Source organism: Corvus hawaiiensis, chromosome 40 (genome assembly GCF_020740725.1).
Source record: "Corvus hawaiiensis isolate bCorHaw1 chromosome 40, bCorHaw1.pri.cur, whole genome shotgun sequence".
Classification (NCBI taxonomy): Eukaryota; Metazoa; Chordata; class Aves; order Passeriformes; family Corvidae; genus Corvus; species Corvus hawaiiensis.
Window position 1 is genome coordinate 87,697 of NC_063252.1, and position 17,571 is coordinate 105,267.

General features: G+C 43.5%; 1 protein-coding gene, 1 long non-coding RNA gene and 1 gene segment (V, D, J or C); 1 reads left to right on the forward strand and 2 right to left on the reverse strand.

Moving 5' to 3' along the window:
* Window positions 1-135: 135 nt before the first annotated feature.
* LOC125319289 overlaps window positions 136-17,571 on the reverse strand; it is a 41,569-nt gene continuing 24,133 nt past the window's right edge. Inside the window, 5 exon segments of the C gene segment in view lie at window positions 136-561; window positions 2,697-3,029; window positions 4,179-4,514; window positions 7,116-7,421; window positions 16,182-16,225. Coding sequence covers window positions 158-561; window positions 2,697-3,029; window positions 4,179-4,514; window positions 7,116-7,421; window positions 16,182-16,225 — 1,423 coding nt within the window.
* On the reverse strand, window positions 9,827-11,594 carry LOC125319290. 2 transcript variants are annotated; one of them, XR_007200648.1, is made up of 2 exons: window positions 10,351-11,594; window positions 9,827-10,022 (listed from the first exon to the last, which is right to left on the reverse strand). XR_007200648.1 is itself a non-coding variant. In XM_048290408.1 (2 exons), the coding sequence occupies exons 1-2, from the start codon at window positions 11,265-11,267 to the stop codon at window positions 9,945-9,947; spliced, it is 921 nt and encodes a 306-aa protein (XP_048146365.1). In that variant the 5' UTR covers window positions 11,268-11,594; the 3' UTR covers window positions 9,845-9,944. The 2 variants fall into 2 exon arrangements, 1 of the variants encoding a protein (XP_048146365.1); XM_048290408.1 differs by having other exon boundaries at window positions 9,845-10,022; window positions 10,425-11,594.
* LOC125319300 overlaps window positions 16,182-17,571 on the forward strand; it is a 28,626-nt gene continuing 27,236 nt past the window's right edge. Inside the window, exon 1 of the long non-coding RNA XR_007200656.1 lies at window positions 16,182-16,236. This is a non-coding gene — a long non-coding RNA (uncharacterized LOC125319300). The remainder of the gene's footprint in view (window positions 16,237-17,571) is intronic.

The window sequence follows — 17,571 nt, forward strand, 5'->3', positions numbered from 1 at the left end:
CTTTGGCCAAAACGAGTCCGTTTTGCCGGGAAAAACCCGGTTTTTTTGAGCAACAAAAGGAGTTTTCCGGCGGCAAGCGGGGATTGGTTTTTTTGCAACTCTTTTATTTCCTTCGACCAAAGTGCAAATTTTTTGGGCGGGAAAACACCCCCCGGGTTCAGTAACAGGCGCTGGAGGCGTCGGCGAGCACGAGGGAGACGTTGACGTTGGCGGGTTTACCGGAGGCCTTGTCCAGGGATTTCTGGGCCAGGCGCAGCGGGAGCCGCTCGTGGCCCACCAGGCACGTGTAGACGTGGCCGGCGTCCCAGTCGCGCGCCGGCACGGTCAGGGCGCTGACGGCCACGAAGGTGTGGCCGGCCGGGGCGTGGCCGGTGTCGGGGCGCGGCCGGAAGGTGACGGCACGCGCGGCCGGGAGCGGCTCGCCGTCGCGCAGCCACTGCAGCAGCAGGTCCGCAGGGTTGAAGTCGCGCACCAGGCAGGTGAGCGTGGCCCAACCGCGCTGGCGCAGCTGCTCGGCCGGCGGCGGGAGGACGTAGAGCGACGGCGGCGCCGCGTCCGGGGCTTGGGGGAGAAGGAGAGGAGAAGGGTTTTGGGGGTTTTTGGGGTGAGGAATTTGGGGGGTGAGGGGTGGGGAGGGGGGTGGTGGGTGGGGATGTGGGCGGGGTGAGAGGTGGGAATGGAGAGGGGTGGGGGTTTGAATTAATGAGAGATTTGATTGGGAATGGGAATGGAAATGATAAATAGGAATGGAAATAGAAATGGAAATAGAAATAAATAGAAATAGAAATGGAAATGGAAATAGAAATAGAAATAAGGAGTGAAAGGCGAGAATGGAGAGGGATGGGGGTTTAAATTAATTAGAGATTTAATTGGGAATGGGAATGGAAATAATAAGTAGAAATGGAAATAGAAATAGAAATAGATATAGATATAGAAATGGAAATAGAAATAGAAATAGAAATAAAATAAGCAGTGAAAGGCGAGAATGGAGAGGGGTGGGGGTTTAAATTAATGAGAGATTTAATTGGGAATGGGAATGGAAATAATAAATAGAAATGGAAATAAGAAATAGAAATAAATAGAAATAGAAATGGAAATGGAAATAGAAATAAGGAGTGAAAGGCGAGAATGGAGAGGGGTGGGGGTTTAAATTAATTAGAGATTTAATTGGGAATGGGAATGGAAATGGAAATAATAAATGGAAATAAGAAATAGAAATAGAAATAGAAATAAAAATAGAAATAGAAATAGAAATAAAAATAAATATAAAAATAAATATAAAAATAAATATAAAAATAAATATAAAAATAAATTTAAAAATAAAAATAAGGAGTGAAAGGCGAGAATGGGCAGAGATGGGGATTTAAATTAATTAGAGATTTAATTGGAAATGGGAATGGAAATGGAAATAATAAATGGAAATATAAATAAATGATAAATTATAAACAATTAAAATAAATATAAGTGCTAAGTTAATAAGTAAAAATAATTAACAAATAATAAATAATAAATATAAATATAAAGATGAATATAAATAATAAATATAAATAAAAACGATAGATATGAATATAGATAAGAAATACAAATATGTGGTATTAGAGGAGGTGGGAATAAATATCAGTATCAATATCAATATCAATATCAATATCAATATAATTATCAAAATATGGAATTAAAGGTGGAAAGAAATAGAAATGGAAACAGAAAAGAAATGACAAGAAAGGAAATCTGAAATAAATGAAAATAAAGATGAAATAAATAAAACCCTATCAAGTGTGTGCGGGTCAGTGTCTGAATAAAGCATTAATAATGTATCAATAATTAATAATGAATTAATAAATAATGTCTTAATAAATTAAAAGCGATCGAAACAGAGAAGAAATAAAAACATCGAGGTCACAAAACGGAGCATTCGAAAGACGTTAAATCCATCAAATCCCTAAAAATCCCTAAAAATCCCTAAAGATCCCTAAAAATCCATAGAAATCCCGAAAAATCCCGAAAAATCCCGAAAAATCACTATAAAATCCATCGAAATCCATCGAAATCCTTCGCTCCCTAAACTGGGGGGAATCCCCTCAAGTTTCGGCCACTTCAGCGAAGAAATGGGGAGATTTTCCATCGTTTTGGGGAAGAAACGTGGGAATTCCATCGATTTCCCCCAGTTCCGGCATAAAACCGGAGGAATTGAGTCGATTCTGGGGAAAAGCGGCAAAAATTCATTAATTCCCCCCAATTCCGGGGGTGAAAGTGGCGGAATTCCGTCGATTTCCCTGGTTTTGGGATGAAAACGGCGGAATTCCATCAATTTCCCCGAGATTTGGGGATAAAAACGGTGGAATTCCATCTATTTCCCTGATTTTGGGATGAAAACGGCAGAATTCCGTCAATTTCCCCGATTTTGGGTATTAAAACGGCGGAATTCCCTCAATTTCCTTGATTTTGGGATGAAAACAGCAGAATTCCGTCAATTTCCCCGATTTTGGGGATAAAAATGGCGTAATTCCATCAATTTCCCCAATTTTGGGGGTAAAACCGGCAGAATTCCGTCAATTTCAGTACAAAAACATCGGAACCCAACTTTCGGCCATCTTGGCTTCCAACCCCAACCCAACTTTCGGCCATCTTGGCCTCCGACCCCCGCCCGATTTTTCCCCGAATTTTGGTTTTTTGGGAAGACGCCCCCGAGCACTCACCCGTCGTCTTCTTCATGGTGACCTCCCTGGGGAAGAGCAGGTCCGGGTGGGACACGCGGCACGTGAAGACCTGGCCGGACTCCCAGACCTCGGTGCCCACCGTGGCCACGCCCTCGGCGCCGAAGAGGCCGTTGGGCTGCAGCACCGGCAATGACGTCTTGGTGGCCAAGGCCTCGCCGTCCTCCTTGATCCAGGTGACCTCCAGGCCCTCGCCGGCCGTGGCCAGGTTGGACACGCGGCACGTCAGCCGGGCCGCCTGCTCCCGGAAGATGTCGGCGAAGAGCGGCGCCACCGGCTCCACGCGGATGTCGCCGGTGGCCAGGGGTTGGTCATCTGTGGGAGATGGCGGAGGGGTTGGAGGTCAACTGGAAGAGCCTTGAAGGCCATTTTAGGTGGTTTTCGCCCAAAATGGTCATCGGCGTTGGGTGGGCGGTCAACTGGAAGAGCCTCGATGGTGATTTTGGGGCTTCTTCACCCAAAATGGCCATCGACGTTGACCCAGTGGTCAACTGGAAGAGTCTCCGTGGTGGTTTTGGGTGGTTTCCACCATCGGCACTGACCCAACGGTCAACTGGAAGACCCTCGATGACCATTTAATGACCATTAATGTTGACCCCAGTGGTCAACTGGAAGACCCTTCTTGATGGTTTTAGTAGGAAAAAATGGATTTTTGGGAGTCTTGGTGTGCTAAACCTTAAAAATAGGGGTTTTTTAGGGAAAATTGGGATTCTTTTAGGGAAAGCGGCATTTATGGGGATTTATGAGAATTTTGGGCTCATGAACCCCAAGAATTTGGGATTATTCCAGGAAAACCCAGGAGTCCGCCGCCATTTTACTCAACCCAACTCAACTCAACTCAACCCAACTCAACCCAACCCAACTCAACTCAACTCAACTCAACCAAACTCAACCAAACTCAATCCAACCCAACTCAACTCAACCCAACTCAACCCAACTCAACTCAACTCAACCCAACCCAACTCAACTCAACTCAACTCAATCCAACCCAACTCAACCCAACCCAACCCAACTCAACCCAACCCATCTCAACCCAACTCAACCCAACTCAACCCAACCCAACTCAATCCAACCCAACTCAACCCAACTCAACCCAACCCAACCCAACTCAACCCAACCCATCTCAACCCAACCCAACTCAACTCAACCCAACTCAATCCAACCCAACTCAACCCAACCCAACCCAACCCAACCCAACTCAACCCAACTCAACCCAACCCAACTCAACTCAACCAAACTCAACTCAACCCAACCCAACTCAACTCAACTCAACCCAACTCAACCCAACTCAACCCAACTCAACCCAACTCAACCCAACTCAACTCAACCCAACTCAACTCAACTGAACTCAACCCAACCCAACTCAACCCAACCCAACCTCCGCCAACCCCATTTGTTGGGCAAATTCCACGGGGATTTCACCCCGAAACCACCCCGAATCCCGAAGTTTTCCCGGGAACTCACATCCGCACTCCATGGCCTTGCTGGTGTTCCTCATCTCCTTGTCCGCCTGGCACGTGAAGACATCGCCGCGGTCCCACTCGGTCTCGGTGACCACCACGCGGCTGCCGGTGACGTAGAGCCCGGAACCTTCCTGGACCGGCCCTTCCGGGGTCACCCCTTCCTTCAGGGGGCTCCCGTTCTTCAGCCAGCGGATGGGGCCGGCGCCAGGCAGGCGCCGGGGCCCCCGGATCTGGCACAGGAGGGTGGAGTTGCGGTAGGGCCCCTGGAAGTCCTCGCGGGACGGCGGGTGCAGGGTGACCACGGGCACCGCCTGGATCAGGGCGCCGGAGCCGGAGCCTGGGATGGGGAGAAAAAAGGGCGGGAATTTGGGGTTTAGCCCAAATTTTGGGGGGGAAGAGAGGGATTTTGGGGGTTTGGGGGAGAAGCGGGAAAATTGAGGGGGAAGGGAGGAAATTTGGGGGGGAGAACGTGGGAATGGGGAGGGGAAATGGCGGGAATTGGAGGGAGGAGCTCGAAATTGGGAGGGAAAAGCTCGAAATTGGGGGGAAACTGAGAAATTTAGGGGGGAAATCCCTAAGATTCAAGGAAAACCTAGAAATTTGAGGGGAAATCCCTAAAATCGGAGGGAAAACCCCTAAAATTTGGGGGGAACTCCTTAAAATTCGGATGAAGAGCTTAAAATTTGGGGGAAAATCTCTAAAATTCAAGGAAAACCTCAAAATTTGGGGAAAAATCCCTAAAATTTGGGGTAACCTCAAAATTTGGGGCAAGATCCCTAAAATTTGGGGGGAAACCTCGAAATTTGGGGGAAAACCTCAAAATTTGGGGGAAACCTCAAAATTTGGGGCAAAATCCCTAAAATTTGGATGAAAGCCTCGAAATTTGGGGGGAACCTCAACATTTGAGGGAAAATCCCTAAAATTTGGGGGAAAACGCCGAAAATTTGAGGGAAAACCTCGAAATCTGGGGGAAATCCCTAAAATTCGGGGAAAACCTCAAAATTTGAGGGAAAATCCCTAAAATTCGAGGAAAAATCCCTAAAATCTGAGGCAAAATCCCTAAAATTTGGGGGGAAACCTCGAAATTTGGGGGAAAACCTCAAAATTTGGGGGAAACCTCAAAATTTGGGGCAGAATCCCTAAAATTTGGATGAAAACCTCGAAATTTGGGGGAAACCTCAACATTTGAGGGAAAATCCCTAAAATTTGGGGGAAAACGCCTAAAATTTGAGGGAAAACCTCGAAATCTGGGGGAAATGCCTAAAATTCGGGGAAAACCTCGACATTTGGGGGAAAACCTCAAAATTTGAGGGAAAATCCCTAAAATTCGAGGAAAAATCCCTAAAATTTGTGGAAAAATCCCTAAAATTCGAGGAAAAATCCCTAAAATTTTGGGCAAAATCCCTAAAATTTGGATGAAAACCTCGAAATTTGGGGGGAACCTCAACATTTGAGGGAAAATCCCTAAAATTTGGGGGAAAACGCCTAAAATTTGAGGGAAAACCTCGAAATCTGGGGGAAATGCCTAAAATTCGGGGAAAACCTCGACATTTGGGGGAAAACCTCGAAATTTGAGGGAAAATCCCTAAAATTCGAGGAAAAATCCCTAAAATTTGTGGAAAAATCCCTAAAATTCGAGGAAAAATCCCTAAAATTTGGGGCAAAATCCCTAAAATTTGGATGAAAACCTCGAAATTTGGGGGGAACCTCAACATTTGAGGGAAAATCCCTAAAATTTGGGGGAAAACGCCTAAAATTTGAGGGAAAACCTCGAAATCTGGGGGAAATGCCTAAAATTCGGGGAAAACCTCGACATTTGGGGGAAAACCTCGAAATTTGAGGGAAAATCCCTAAAATTCGAGGAAAAATCCCTAAAATTTGTGGAAAAATCCCTAAAATTCGAGGAAAAATCCCTAAAATTTGGGGCAAAATCCCTAAAATTTGGATGAAAACCTCGAAATTTGGGGGAAACCTCAACATTTGAGGGAAAATCCCTAAAATTTGGGGGAAAACGCCTAAAATTTGAGGGAAAACCTCGAAATCTGGGGGAAATGCCTAAAATTCGGGGAAAACCTCGACATTTGGGGGAAAACCTCGAAATTTGAGGGAAAATCCCTAAAATTCGAGGAAAAATCCCTAAAATTTGTGGGAAAATCCCTAAAATTCGAGGAAAAATCCCTAAAATTTGGGGCAAAATCCCTAAAATTTGGATGAAAACCTCGAAATTTGGGGGGAACCTCAACATTTGAGGGAAAATCCCTAAAATTTGGGGGAAAACGCCTAAAATTTGAGGGAAAACCTCGAAATCTGGGGGAAATGCCTAAAATTCGGGGAAAACCTCGACATTTGGGGGAAAACCTCGAAATTTGAGGGAAAATCCCTAAAATTCGAGGAAAAATCCCTAAAATTTGTGGAAAAATCCCTAAAATTCGAGGAAAAATCCCTAAAATTTGGGGCAAAATCCCTAAAATTTGGATGAAAACCTCGAAATTTGGGGGGAACCTCAACATTTGAGGGAAAATCCCTAAAATTTGGGGGAAAACGCCTAAAATTTGAGGGAAAACCTCGAAATCTGGGGGAAATCCCTAAAATTCGGGGAAAACCTCAAAATTTGGGGGAAAACCTCGAAATTCGAGGGAAAATCCCTAAAATTCGAGGAAAAATCCCTAAAATTCGAGGGAAAACCCCTAAAATTTGGGGGAAACCCTCAAAACTTGGGGGAAACCCTCGAAATTTGAGGGGAAATGCCTAAAATTCAAGTAAAACCTCCAACTTGAGGCGAAATGGCTAAAAATTTGCGGGGGAAACCTTGAAATTTGGGGCAAAACCCCTAAAATTCGGGGTAAGGCCTCAAAATTCGAGGGAAAAATCCCTAAAATTGGAGGGGGAAAACCTCGAAACTCGGTGGGAAACCCTCGGGGGTGGCCGGGACGCCCACCTGGGTTGGAGACGAGGACGCTGCGGATGCCCTTGGGGTGGGTGGCGCGGCACAGGAAGGGCTGCCGGGATTTGCCCTCCTCCAGGGCCATCCCGAGGCGCGAGGCGGCCACGAAGGTTCCGGAGCTGGGGATGGGCCGGAATTCGGCGGCGCTGGCCACGCTGCGGTTGTCGCGGTCCATCCAGGAGAAGGCGAGCTGGGCGGGCGTGAAGCCGACGGCGACGCAGCCGACGGAGAACAGGGAGGCGCCGGGGGCCGAGCCGCAGGGCGACAGCGGGAACAGGTCGGGGGCGCGCTGGGCGGCCGCTGGAATTCCGGGAATTCCGGGAGAATTTGGGATAAAGGTTTCAGTCAAAAATCGCCGGGAATGCCGGGAGAATTTGGGATAAAGGGAGGGATTTCAGCCAAAAATCGCCGGGAATTCCGGGAGAATTCGGGATAAAGATTTCAGAAAAAATCGCCGGGAATTCCGGGAGAATTTGGGATAAAGGGAGGGATTTCAGCCAAAAATCGCCGGGAATTCCGGGAGAATTTGGGATAAAGGGAGGGATTTCAGTCAAAAATCGCCGGGAATTCCGGGAGAATTTGGGATAAAGATTTCAGAAAAAAATCGCCGGGAATGCCGGGAGAATTTGGGATAAAGAGAGATTTTAGTCAAAAATCACCGGGAATGCCGGGTGGATTTGGGATAAAGGGAGGGATTTCAGCCAAAAATCGCCGGGAATTCCGGGTGAATTTGGGATAAAGGGAGGGATTTCAGCCAAAAATCGCCGGGAATTCCGGGAGAATTCGGGATAAAGATTTCAGAAAAAAATCGCCGGGAATGCCGGGTGAATTTGGGATAAAGGGAGGGATTTCAGCCAAAAATCGCCGGGAATTCCAGGAGAATTTGGGATAAAGATTTCAGAAAAAAATCGCCGGGAATTCCGGGAGAATTCGGGATAAAGATTTCAGAAAAAAATCGCCGGGAATGCCGGGTGAATTTGGGATAAAGGGAGGGATTTCAGCCAAAAATCGCCGGGAATTCCAGGAGAATTCGGGATAAAGGGAGGGATTTCAGTCAAAAATCGCCGGGAATTCCGGGAGAATTCGGGATAAAGATTTCAGAAAAAAATCGCCGGGAATTCCGGGAGAATTCGGGATAAAGATTTCAGAAAAAAATCGCCGGGAATGCCGGGAGAATTTGGGATAAAGAGAGATTTTAGTCAAAAATCACCGGGAATGCCGGGAGAATTTGGGATAAAGGGAGGGATTTCAGTCAAAAACCGCCGGGAATTCCAGGAGAATTTGGGATAAAGATTTCAGAAAAAAATCGCCGGGAATTCCAGGAGAATTCGGGATAAAGGGAGGGATTTCAGTCAAAAATCGCCGGGAATTCCGGGAGAATTTGGGATAAAGATTTCAGAAAAAAATCGCCGGGAATGCCGGGAGAATTTGGGATAAAGGGAGGGATTTCAGCCAAAAATCGCCGGGAATTGGGGATTTTTCCAAGCAGGATTTCGCGGGGTTTTCCAGGAAAATCGGGGCCGCGCGGGGTGCTGGAGGGAATTCCCGGGGTTTTTGTCCCAAGCCCCTTTTTTGGGGGGGAAATCCCATTTATTTTGGGTGGAAAATTCCCGTTTTTTGGAGCCAAGTCCCGATTTTCACCACAATTCACGGTTTTCCCGGGGAAATTTGACCTTTTCCGGACGGAATTCCCGGATTTTTGGGGTCCCGACCCCCCCCGTTCTGCTCCCAGCCCCCATTTTGGGGAAAATCCGCCCGTTCTGGGGGGAAAATCCCCGTTTTTCCGTGGGAATTCCCCGTTTTTGGCCAAATTTCGCCATTTTGGGGGGGAAAGCGGCGGTTTTGGGGCTCTGGTCCCAGTATAGCCCACTACAGACCAGTACGGGACCAGTACGGGACCAGTGCCAGCACCCCCAGCACCCCCAGCTGGCCCAGCTTTACCAGTACAAACCAGTACAGCTCAGTGCTGACCAGTACAGACCAGTACGGACCAGTACAGCCCAGTATGGACCAGTACTGACCAGTACAGACCGGTACAGGACCAGTATGGGACCAGTACGGGCACCCCCAGCTGCCCCAGCTTTACCAGTACAGACCAGTACGGACCAGTACAGACCAGTACGGGACCAGTACAGGACCAGTGCCAGCACCCCCAGCACCCCCAGCTGCCCCAGCTTTACCAGTACAGCCCAGTACGGACCAGTACTGACCAGTACAGCCCAGTACAGGACCAGTATGGGACCAGTACCAGCCCCGCCAGCTGCCCCAGCTTTAGCAGTACAAACCAGTACAGACCAGTACTGACCAGTACAGACCAGTACGGACCAGTACAGCCCAGTACGGGACCAGTACAGACCAGTACAGACCAGTACAGGATTAGTATGGGACCAGTACCAGCCCCCCCAGCTGCCCCAGCTTTACCAGTACAGACCAGTACGGACCAGTACTGACCAGTACAGCCCAGTACAGGACCAGTATGGGACCAGTACCAGCCCCTCCAGCTGCCCCAGCTTTAGCAGTACAAACCAGTACAGACCAGTACTGACCAGTACGGACCAGTACGGACCAGTACAGACCAGTACAGACCAGTACAGGATTAGTATGGGACCAGTACCAGCCCCCCCAGCTGCCCCAGCTTTACCAGTACAGCCCAGTACGGACCAGTACTGACCAGTACGGACCAGTACAGACCAGTACAGACCAGTACAGACCAGTACAGACCAGTACGGACCAGTACAGCCCAGTACGGGACCAGTACAGACCAGTACAGACCAGTACAGGATTAGTATGGGACCAGTACCAGCCCCCCCAGCTGCCCCAGCTTTACCAGTACAGACCAGTACGGACCAGTACTGACCAGTACAGCCCAGTACAGGACCAGTATGGGACCAGTACCAGCCCCTCCAGCTGCCCCAGCTTTAGCAGTACAAACCAGTACAGACCAGTACTGACCAGTACGGACCAGTACGGACCAGTACAGACCAGTACAGACCAGTACAGGATTAGTATGGGACCAGTACCAGCCCCCCCAGCTGCCCCAGCTTTACCAGTACAAACCAGTACAGACCAGTACAGACCAGTACTGACCAGTACGGACCAGTACGGACCAGTACGGGACCAGTACCAGCATCCCCCAGCTGTCCCAGCTTTACCAGTACAGCCCAGTACAGCCCAGTACTGACCAGTACAGACCAGTAAAGCCCGGACCAGTACGGGACCAGTACGGCACCCACAGCTGCCCCAGCTTTACCAGTACAGACCAGTATAGCCCAGTACAGGACCAGTATGGGACCAGTACAGGACCCCCAGCTGCCCCAGCTTTACCAGTACAGAACCAGTATAGAACCAGTATGAGCTGGGACCAGTACAGACCAGTACAGCCCGGACCAGTACGGGACCAGTACGGCCCAGTACAAACCAGTACAGCCCAGTACAGCCCAGTACTGACCAGTACAGGCACCCGCAGCTGCCCCAGCTTGACCAGTACAGGACCAGTACAGAACCAGTATGAGCTGGGACCAGTACAGCCCAGTACAGGACCAGTATGGGACCAGCATGGGCATGCTCAGCCACCCCAGCTTGACCAGTACAGACCAGTATAGGCCAGTATAGCCCAGTACAGCCCAGTACTGACCAGTACAGACCAGTACAAACCAGTACAGCCCAGTACAGCCCAGGACTGACCAGTACAGACCAGTATGGGTACCTACAGCTGCCCCAGCTTGACCAGTACTGACCAGTATAGGCCAGTATAGTCCAGTACAGGACCAGTATGGGACCAGCATGGGCACCCTCAGCCACCCCAGCTTGACCAGTACAGACCAGTATAGGCCAGTATAGCCCAGTACAGCCCAGTACCGACCAGTACAGACCAGTATGGGTACCTACAGCTGCCCCAGCTTGACCAGTACTGACCAGTACTGACCAGTATAGGCCAGTATAGTCTAGCACAGGACCAGTACGGCCCAGTACAAACCAGTACAGCCCAGTACTGACCAGTACAGGCACCCTCAGCCATCCCAGCTTGACCAGTACTGACCAGTACAGACCAGTACAGCCCAGTACAAACCAGTATGGACCAGTCCAGCCCAGTACTGACCAGTACAAACCAGTCTGGGCCCTCAGAGCTGCTAATTCCCATCCCATCAATCAATTAATTCATCTCTTTAATTGCAATTAATCCCTGCTATTAGCCCCTAATAATCCCCTAATTCCCGCTGATCGACATTAATTAATAATTAACTTTCTAATTAAAGCGTCTCGAACTCGTAGGAATCGATTAAATCCATCAACGATCGATCGAAATCGATTAGAAACGATTAATAATCGATTAAAACCTATCCGGGCCTAATTAAACCCATTAAAAACTGATAAATCCTATTAATAATCGATTCAAACCAATTAAAACCGATTAAAATCAATTAAAACCAATTAAAACCCAATTAAAATAGATTAAAACCTATTAAAACCTGTTAAAACCAATTAAAACCAATCAAAATCAATTAAAACCTATTAAAACCAATTAAAACCCAATGTAAATAGATTAAAACCAATTAAAACCTGTTAAAACCAATTAAAACCTATTAAAACCAATTAAAACCTAATAGAAACCAATTAAAACCCAATTAAAACCAATCAAAATCAATTAAAACCAATTAAAATCAATTAAAACCTATTAAAAACCAATTAAAATCATTAAAACTAATTAAAATCAATTGAACTCCATTAAAATCAATTAGAAGTATTACAAACCTAGGAAATCGAATTATTAATTAGATAAACCCAATTAATGATGGAACAAATCCTAATCAAATCAATTAAACGCAATTAAAAGCCGAATAAAATCAATTAAAAACCAATTAAAAGTCAACCGAACCCGATGAAAATTAATTAAATCCGGGTAAAAGTCAACCCGATTAAAATTAATTAAAAGCGATTAAAATTAATTAAATCCCGTTAAAAATCAACTAAAGCCGATTGACATTAATTAAAAGCGATTAAAATTAATTAAAGCCGATCAAAAGCCAATTAAATCCGGTTAAAATTAAATTAAACTGATTTAAAAAAATCAATGGGAACCAATTAAAATTAATTAATGCCAATAAAACTCAGCGGAAACGGATTAAAATCAATTAAAATCAATTCAAAATCGATTAAAATGAATTAAAATAAAGCGGCAGAGATCAAAGCTCCTCCGGGCCAAATGGTAATTAATTAAAACCAATTAAAGTCCATTCCGCGGGGTGAAAACCAATTAGAGATCAATTAGAAATTAATCAAAATCAATTAAAGCGATTAAAAAGGAATTAAAAGCGATTAAAACTCCCCTAAGTCCAATTAAAATCAACGAAAGCCAATTAAGAGAGATGGAGAGCGATTGAAAATTAATTAAAACCCCCCGAAAATTAATTAGAGCCGGTTAAAACCGAGTAAAACCGATTAAAACCGGTTAAAACCAATTAAATCCGGTTAAAACCAATTAAAACCAATTAAAACCCAATTAAAACCCAATTAAAACCAATTAAAACCGATTAAAACAAATTAAAACTGGTTAAAACCGATTAAAAATCAATTAATACCGATTAAAATCAATTAAAACCGATTAAAACCGGTTAAAATCAATTCAAACCAATTAAAACCGGTTAAATTCAATTAAAACCAATTAAAACCGATTAAAATCAATTAAAACCGATTAAAACAAATTAAAACTGGTTAAAAGCGATTAAAACCAATTAAAACCAATTAAAATCAATTAAAACCGATTAAAACCGGTTAAAACAAATTAAAACCAATTAAAACCAATTAAAACCAATTAAAACCAATTAAAACCGATTAAAATCAATTAAAACCGGTTAAAATCAATTAATAGCCATTAAAACCGATCAAAACCAATTAAAACCGATTAAAAATCAATTAAAACCGATTAAAAATCAATTAAAACCGGTTAAAACCAATTAAAACCGGTTAAAACCAATTAAAACCAATTAAAATCAATTAAAACCGGTTCAAGCCAATTAAATCCAATTAAGCCCAACTAAACCCCTCCGCATTAAACGAAATCCGTTGAAAACCCCTTCAAAAAGCCGCGATTTTCACCCCAAAATTCGGATTTTTCCCCCCAAAATCGAAGCTTTTCCTTACAAAAATCGGATTTTTTCTTTTTTTGCCCAAACCCGCCCGAATTTGCCCCAAAGTCGCTTTTCTCCCCCCCCGTTTTTCCCGCCCCAGGTGTTGTTTGTCAGCCCCAAAAAGGGGAAATTCGGCCCCAAAAAAGCCCCGAGTTCTCCTTTTTTTGTTGTTTTCGAAAGGAGCCGCCGCTATTTTGGGGCCAAACTTCCCCTTTTTGGGTTTCGCTTCGAATTTCCGGTTTTTGGGGGAAAAGGGGCGCGGGGGCTTCATTTTTTAATCGAGTTTTAATCGGGTTTTAATCGCGCTGCGATATTTATTTTAATTTATTTTAATTTAATTTAATTTAATCTAATTTAAATTTATTTTATTTTATTTTATTTTATTTTAATTCAATTTAATTTAATTTAATTTTAATTTAATATTTACTTTTATTTTATTTTATTTTAATTCAATTTAATTTAATTTGAATTTAATTTAAACTTTAATATAATTAAATTTGAATTTAATTGAATTTAAACTTTATTTGATTTCATTTTCATTTCATTTCATTTTAAATGTAATTGTAATTTAAACTTTAATTTAATTTTAATTTAATTTAATTTAATTCCTAATTTAATTTGAATTTAGTTCCATTTTAATTTCGTTTCATTTAAATTTTCTTTTAATTTAATTTAATTCAATTTAATTTAAAATTAATTTTAATATGAGTTTCATTCAATTTAATTCAGTTACATTTAAATTTAATTTTAATTTAATTTAATTTTAATTTTCCTTTGAACATTTAATTGAATTTAATTCTAATTTCAATTTCAAGTTTAATTCAATTTTTATTTAACTTTAATTTAATTTAATTTAATTTAATATTAATTTAATTTAATTTCGTTTTGGTTTTTTTATTTTGTTTTATTTTATTTTCTTTCGTTTTATTCTATTTTATTCTCTTTTTATCTCATTTTCATTCTCACCTTTTTCGAGTTTTCTCCTCCTTTTTTCCTCTTTTTTTCCAACTTTTTGATTTTTTCCCATATTTGGATTTTTTTTTTCTCCTTCGTTTTCTCCATTTTTACCAAATTTTCCCTGATTTTAATTTGATTTTAATTTTATTTTGATTTTATTTTGATTTTTTTCCTCCTCCTTTTCTGGGGCATTTTTGTATTTTTCTCTTTTTTCTCTTTATTTTTCTCTTTTTTCCTCTTTGTTTTTCACCTTTTTTCTCTTTATTTTCTGCTTTTTCTCCTCTTTTTGCTCCATTTTCCTCCTTTTCCCGATTTTCACCATTTCTCTCTTTTCATCCCTTTTCCATTTGGTTTTTCTCGATATTTTCTCATTTTTTAATCTTTCTTTTCTCCGCTTTTTCAGTAATTCCCCCCATTTTTAATAAATTTGAAGCGCTTTTTCCCAAATCTCTGCTTTTTCACACATTAAATTCCATTTTCTACGCTTAAAACTCCCTTTAAAATTCAATTTAATTTCATTTCTTTCCCCTTTTTCCCCCATTTTAACCCAATTTCATCCTTTTAATTTCATCTATTTCCTCTATTTTGATAAATTTCACATTTTTGCTCTTTTTTCTCGTTTTTTTCTCGTTTTTTTTCTCATTTTTTTCTCATTTTTCCTCTTTTTCCTCATTTTTTCTCGTTTTGCCTCCTTTTCCCTCATTTTTCTCAATTTTATATTTTTTAATCCACTTAAAATTTCATTTCTTCCCCATTTCTAACTTTTCCCCCATTTTTTCTCTATTTCAACCCAATTTCATCTCTTTTCACTTCATTTCTTTCTTATTTTTTCCCGTATTTTCCCCATTTTCTCCTCTTTCTCCCCAAACTTCAAAAACACCCTAAAAAATTCGAATTTTAGCCCCAAAATCGCCCCCAAAATCAAATTTTTCCCGAGAAAATACCCCAAACTTGACTTTTTTACCCCAAACCTGCCCTGAAATCCTCCCTAAATTCCAATTTTTAAATGTAACCCAAAATCGCCTTTTATATGCCCAAAAACCCCACCCTAAAAATCGATTTTTTTCCCTCAAAAATCGCCCCAAAAATAATCCCTAAAAAGGACTTTTTCACCCCAAATTCTCTCCTAAACCCTGCCTTAATTTAACCCAAAAATTCAAGTTTAAATCTCCTAAAATTGAACCAAAAATCGCCTTTTTATGCCCAAAAAAACCCCTTTAAAAATCGATTTTTTTACCCCAAAAAAATCACCCCAAGATTATCAAACTTTCACCCCAAAAAAATGCCCTAAAATGGAGTTTTTTACCCCAAATCCCTCATGGATTTAAGTCCTAAATTTTAATCTATATCCCCCGAAATTTAACCAAAAATCGTCATTTTTTAGCCAAATCTACCTTTTAAAAAAACCACCAAAATTCGGGGGTTTTTTACCCAAAAAATCACTCAAATTTTCACCAAAACCCCCCCAAATTTTCACCAAAAAAAATATCAAATTTTCACCCCAAAAAGGTCCAATTTTCACCCTAAAACCCTCAAAATTTCGCCAAGAAAAAAGAAAAAACCAAAATTTGACCTTTTTCACCCCAAATTTTCTCTCAAACCCCTCCGAAAATTCAACCGAAAATCGCCTCTAAAATAAAACCCCAAAAACCGAATTTTTGGCCAGAAAAAAAATCCATTTCTGGACCAAAAAAAATCATAATTTTGACCAAAAAATCGCAATTTTCACCAAAAATCACAATTTTCCCCCAAAAATCACAATTTTCCCCAAAACCCCCCCTCCTAAACCCCCAATCTTTCCCGCCAAAACCCCGAGATTTTCCCGCCAAAACCCCGAGATTTCCCGCCAAAACGGCCCCTTCCCCGCCCCCCCCCCCCCCCAATTTTTTTTCCCCTCACGCACCCGGGGGGGTTTTTGGGGGTGAAAAAGACGAATTTTGGGTGGAAAAACCGCGATTTTGGGGTCGGGACTCACCGCTCGAGACCGTGACGATCGTGCCGCTGCCCCACGCGTCAATACGAGACCCACGGTGGGCGGGAGCCGCGGGGCGGCCGCGCAAAAACCTCCCCGGGGGCCATTTTGGGGAGAAATCCTCGCTTTTCGCCATTTTGGGGCAAATTCCGGCCAAAAATGGTAAAAAACCCGCGGTTTGGGGGTTTTTCTTTTTTTTGGGGGGGGGTGGTCGGCGGTGGGAAAGGGGAAGGGGGGTGGGGGGAGGGGATGAGGGGGGAAAAGGGGGGGAAAATAAGGGGAAAAGAGGGGAAATTGGGAAAATGAACATTTTTGTTGCTGCCGTGAAAAAGGGGGGGGGGAAATGGGGATTTTGGGGTTTTTTTGGGGGGTGGTCGGGGGTGGGAAAAGGGGAGGGGGAGGGGAAGGTGGGGGGGGAGGGGAAAATGGGGAGAAATGGGGGGGAATTAAGGGGGAAAAAAGCGGGGAAATGGGAAAATTCAACATTTCTGGTGATTTTTGCGGTGAAAACGGGGGAAAAAGGGGGAATTTTGGGGCTTTTTGGGGGTGTTTGGCAGCGGGAGGGGAAGAAAGGATGGGGAGGGAGGGAAAATGGGGAGAAAAAGAGGAAAATCGGGGGCGGGAGTGGGAAAATGCGGGATTTTAACGATTTTGGTGCTTTTTGTGTACAAAAAGTGTGAAAAACGTGATTTTTGCCACTTTTTTTGGGCGAGTTTCGCCGGGAAAAGGGAAATGGGGGGGGGGGAGGGGGGGTTGGAGAGGGGGGAAATGGGGGAAATGTGGGAATTTAACGATTTTCGTGCTTTTTGTCTGCAAAAAGTGCGGAAAATGTGGGGTTTGCGACCTTTTTTTTGAGGCAGAATTGGGGAAAAAAGAGGCGATTTTGGGTCAAAACACAGAAAAAAGAGCCGGGATTTGTCCCGATTTGGAGCAAAAATGACAAAAAGAGCCAAAATGAGCCCAAATTCGGGTCAAAAATGGCCAAAATTAGCCCGGATTTGGGTGAAAAATGCCCCAAAACAGCCCAAAATTGGGGCAAAAATGGGCAAAGGTCCCGAAATGAGCCCAAATCTGGTGAAAAGACCCCAAAATAGCCGAAATTCGGGACATAAAGGGAGAAACGAAGCCAAATTTGGGTGAAAAATGCTCAAAAATGGCCACACCCAGCCGGGATTTGGGGTAAAAATGCTCAAAACCGGCCAAAATTAGCCCAGAGCCGGATTTTAAAATGCCCAAAAGAGGCGAAATTAACCCAAATTTGGGTGGGAAATGCTCAAAAATCCCGAATTTAGCGTGAAAACGCTCAAAGCCGGGGCAAAAATTAGTGGGGATTTGGGTCCAAAATGCTCAAAAATGGGAAAAATCCGCGGGAATTTGGGTCCAAAATGCTCAA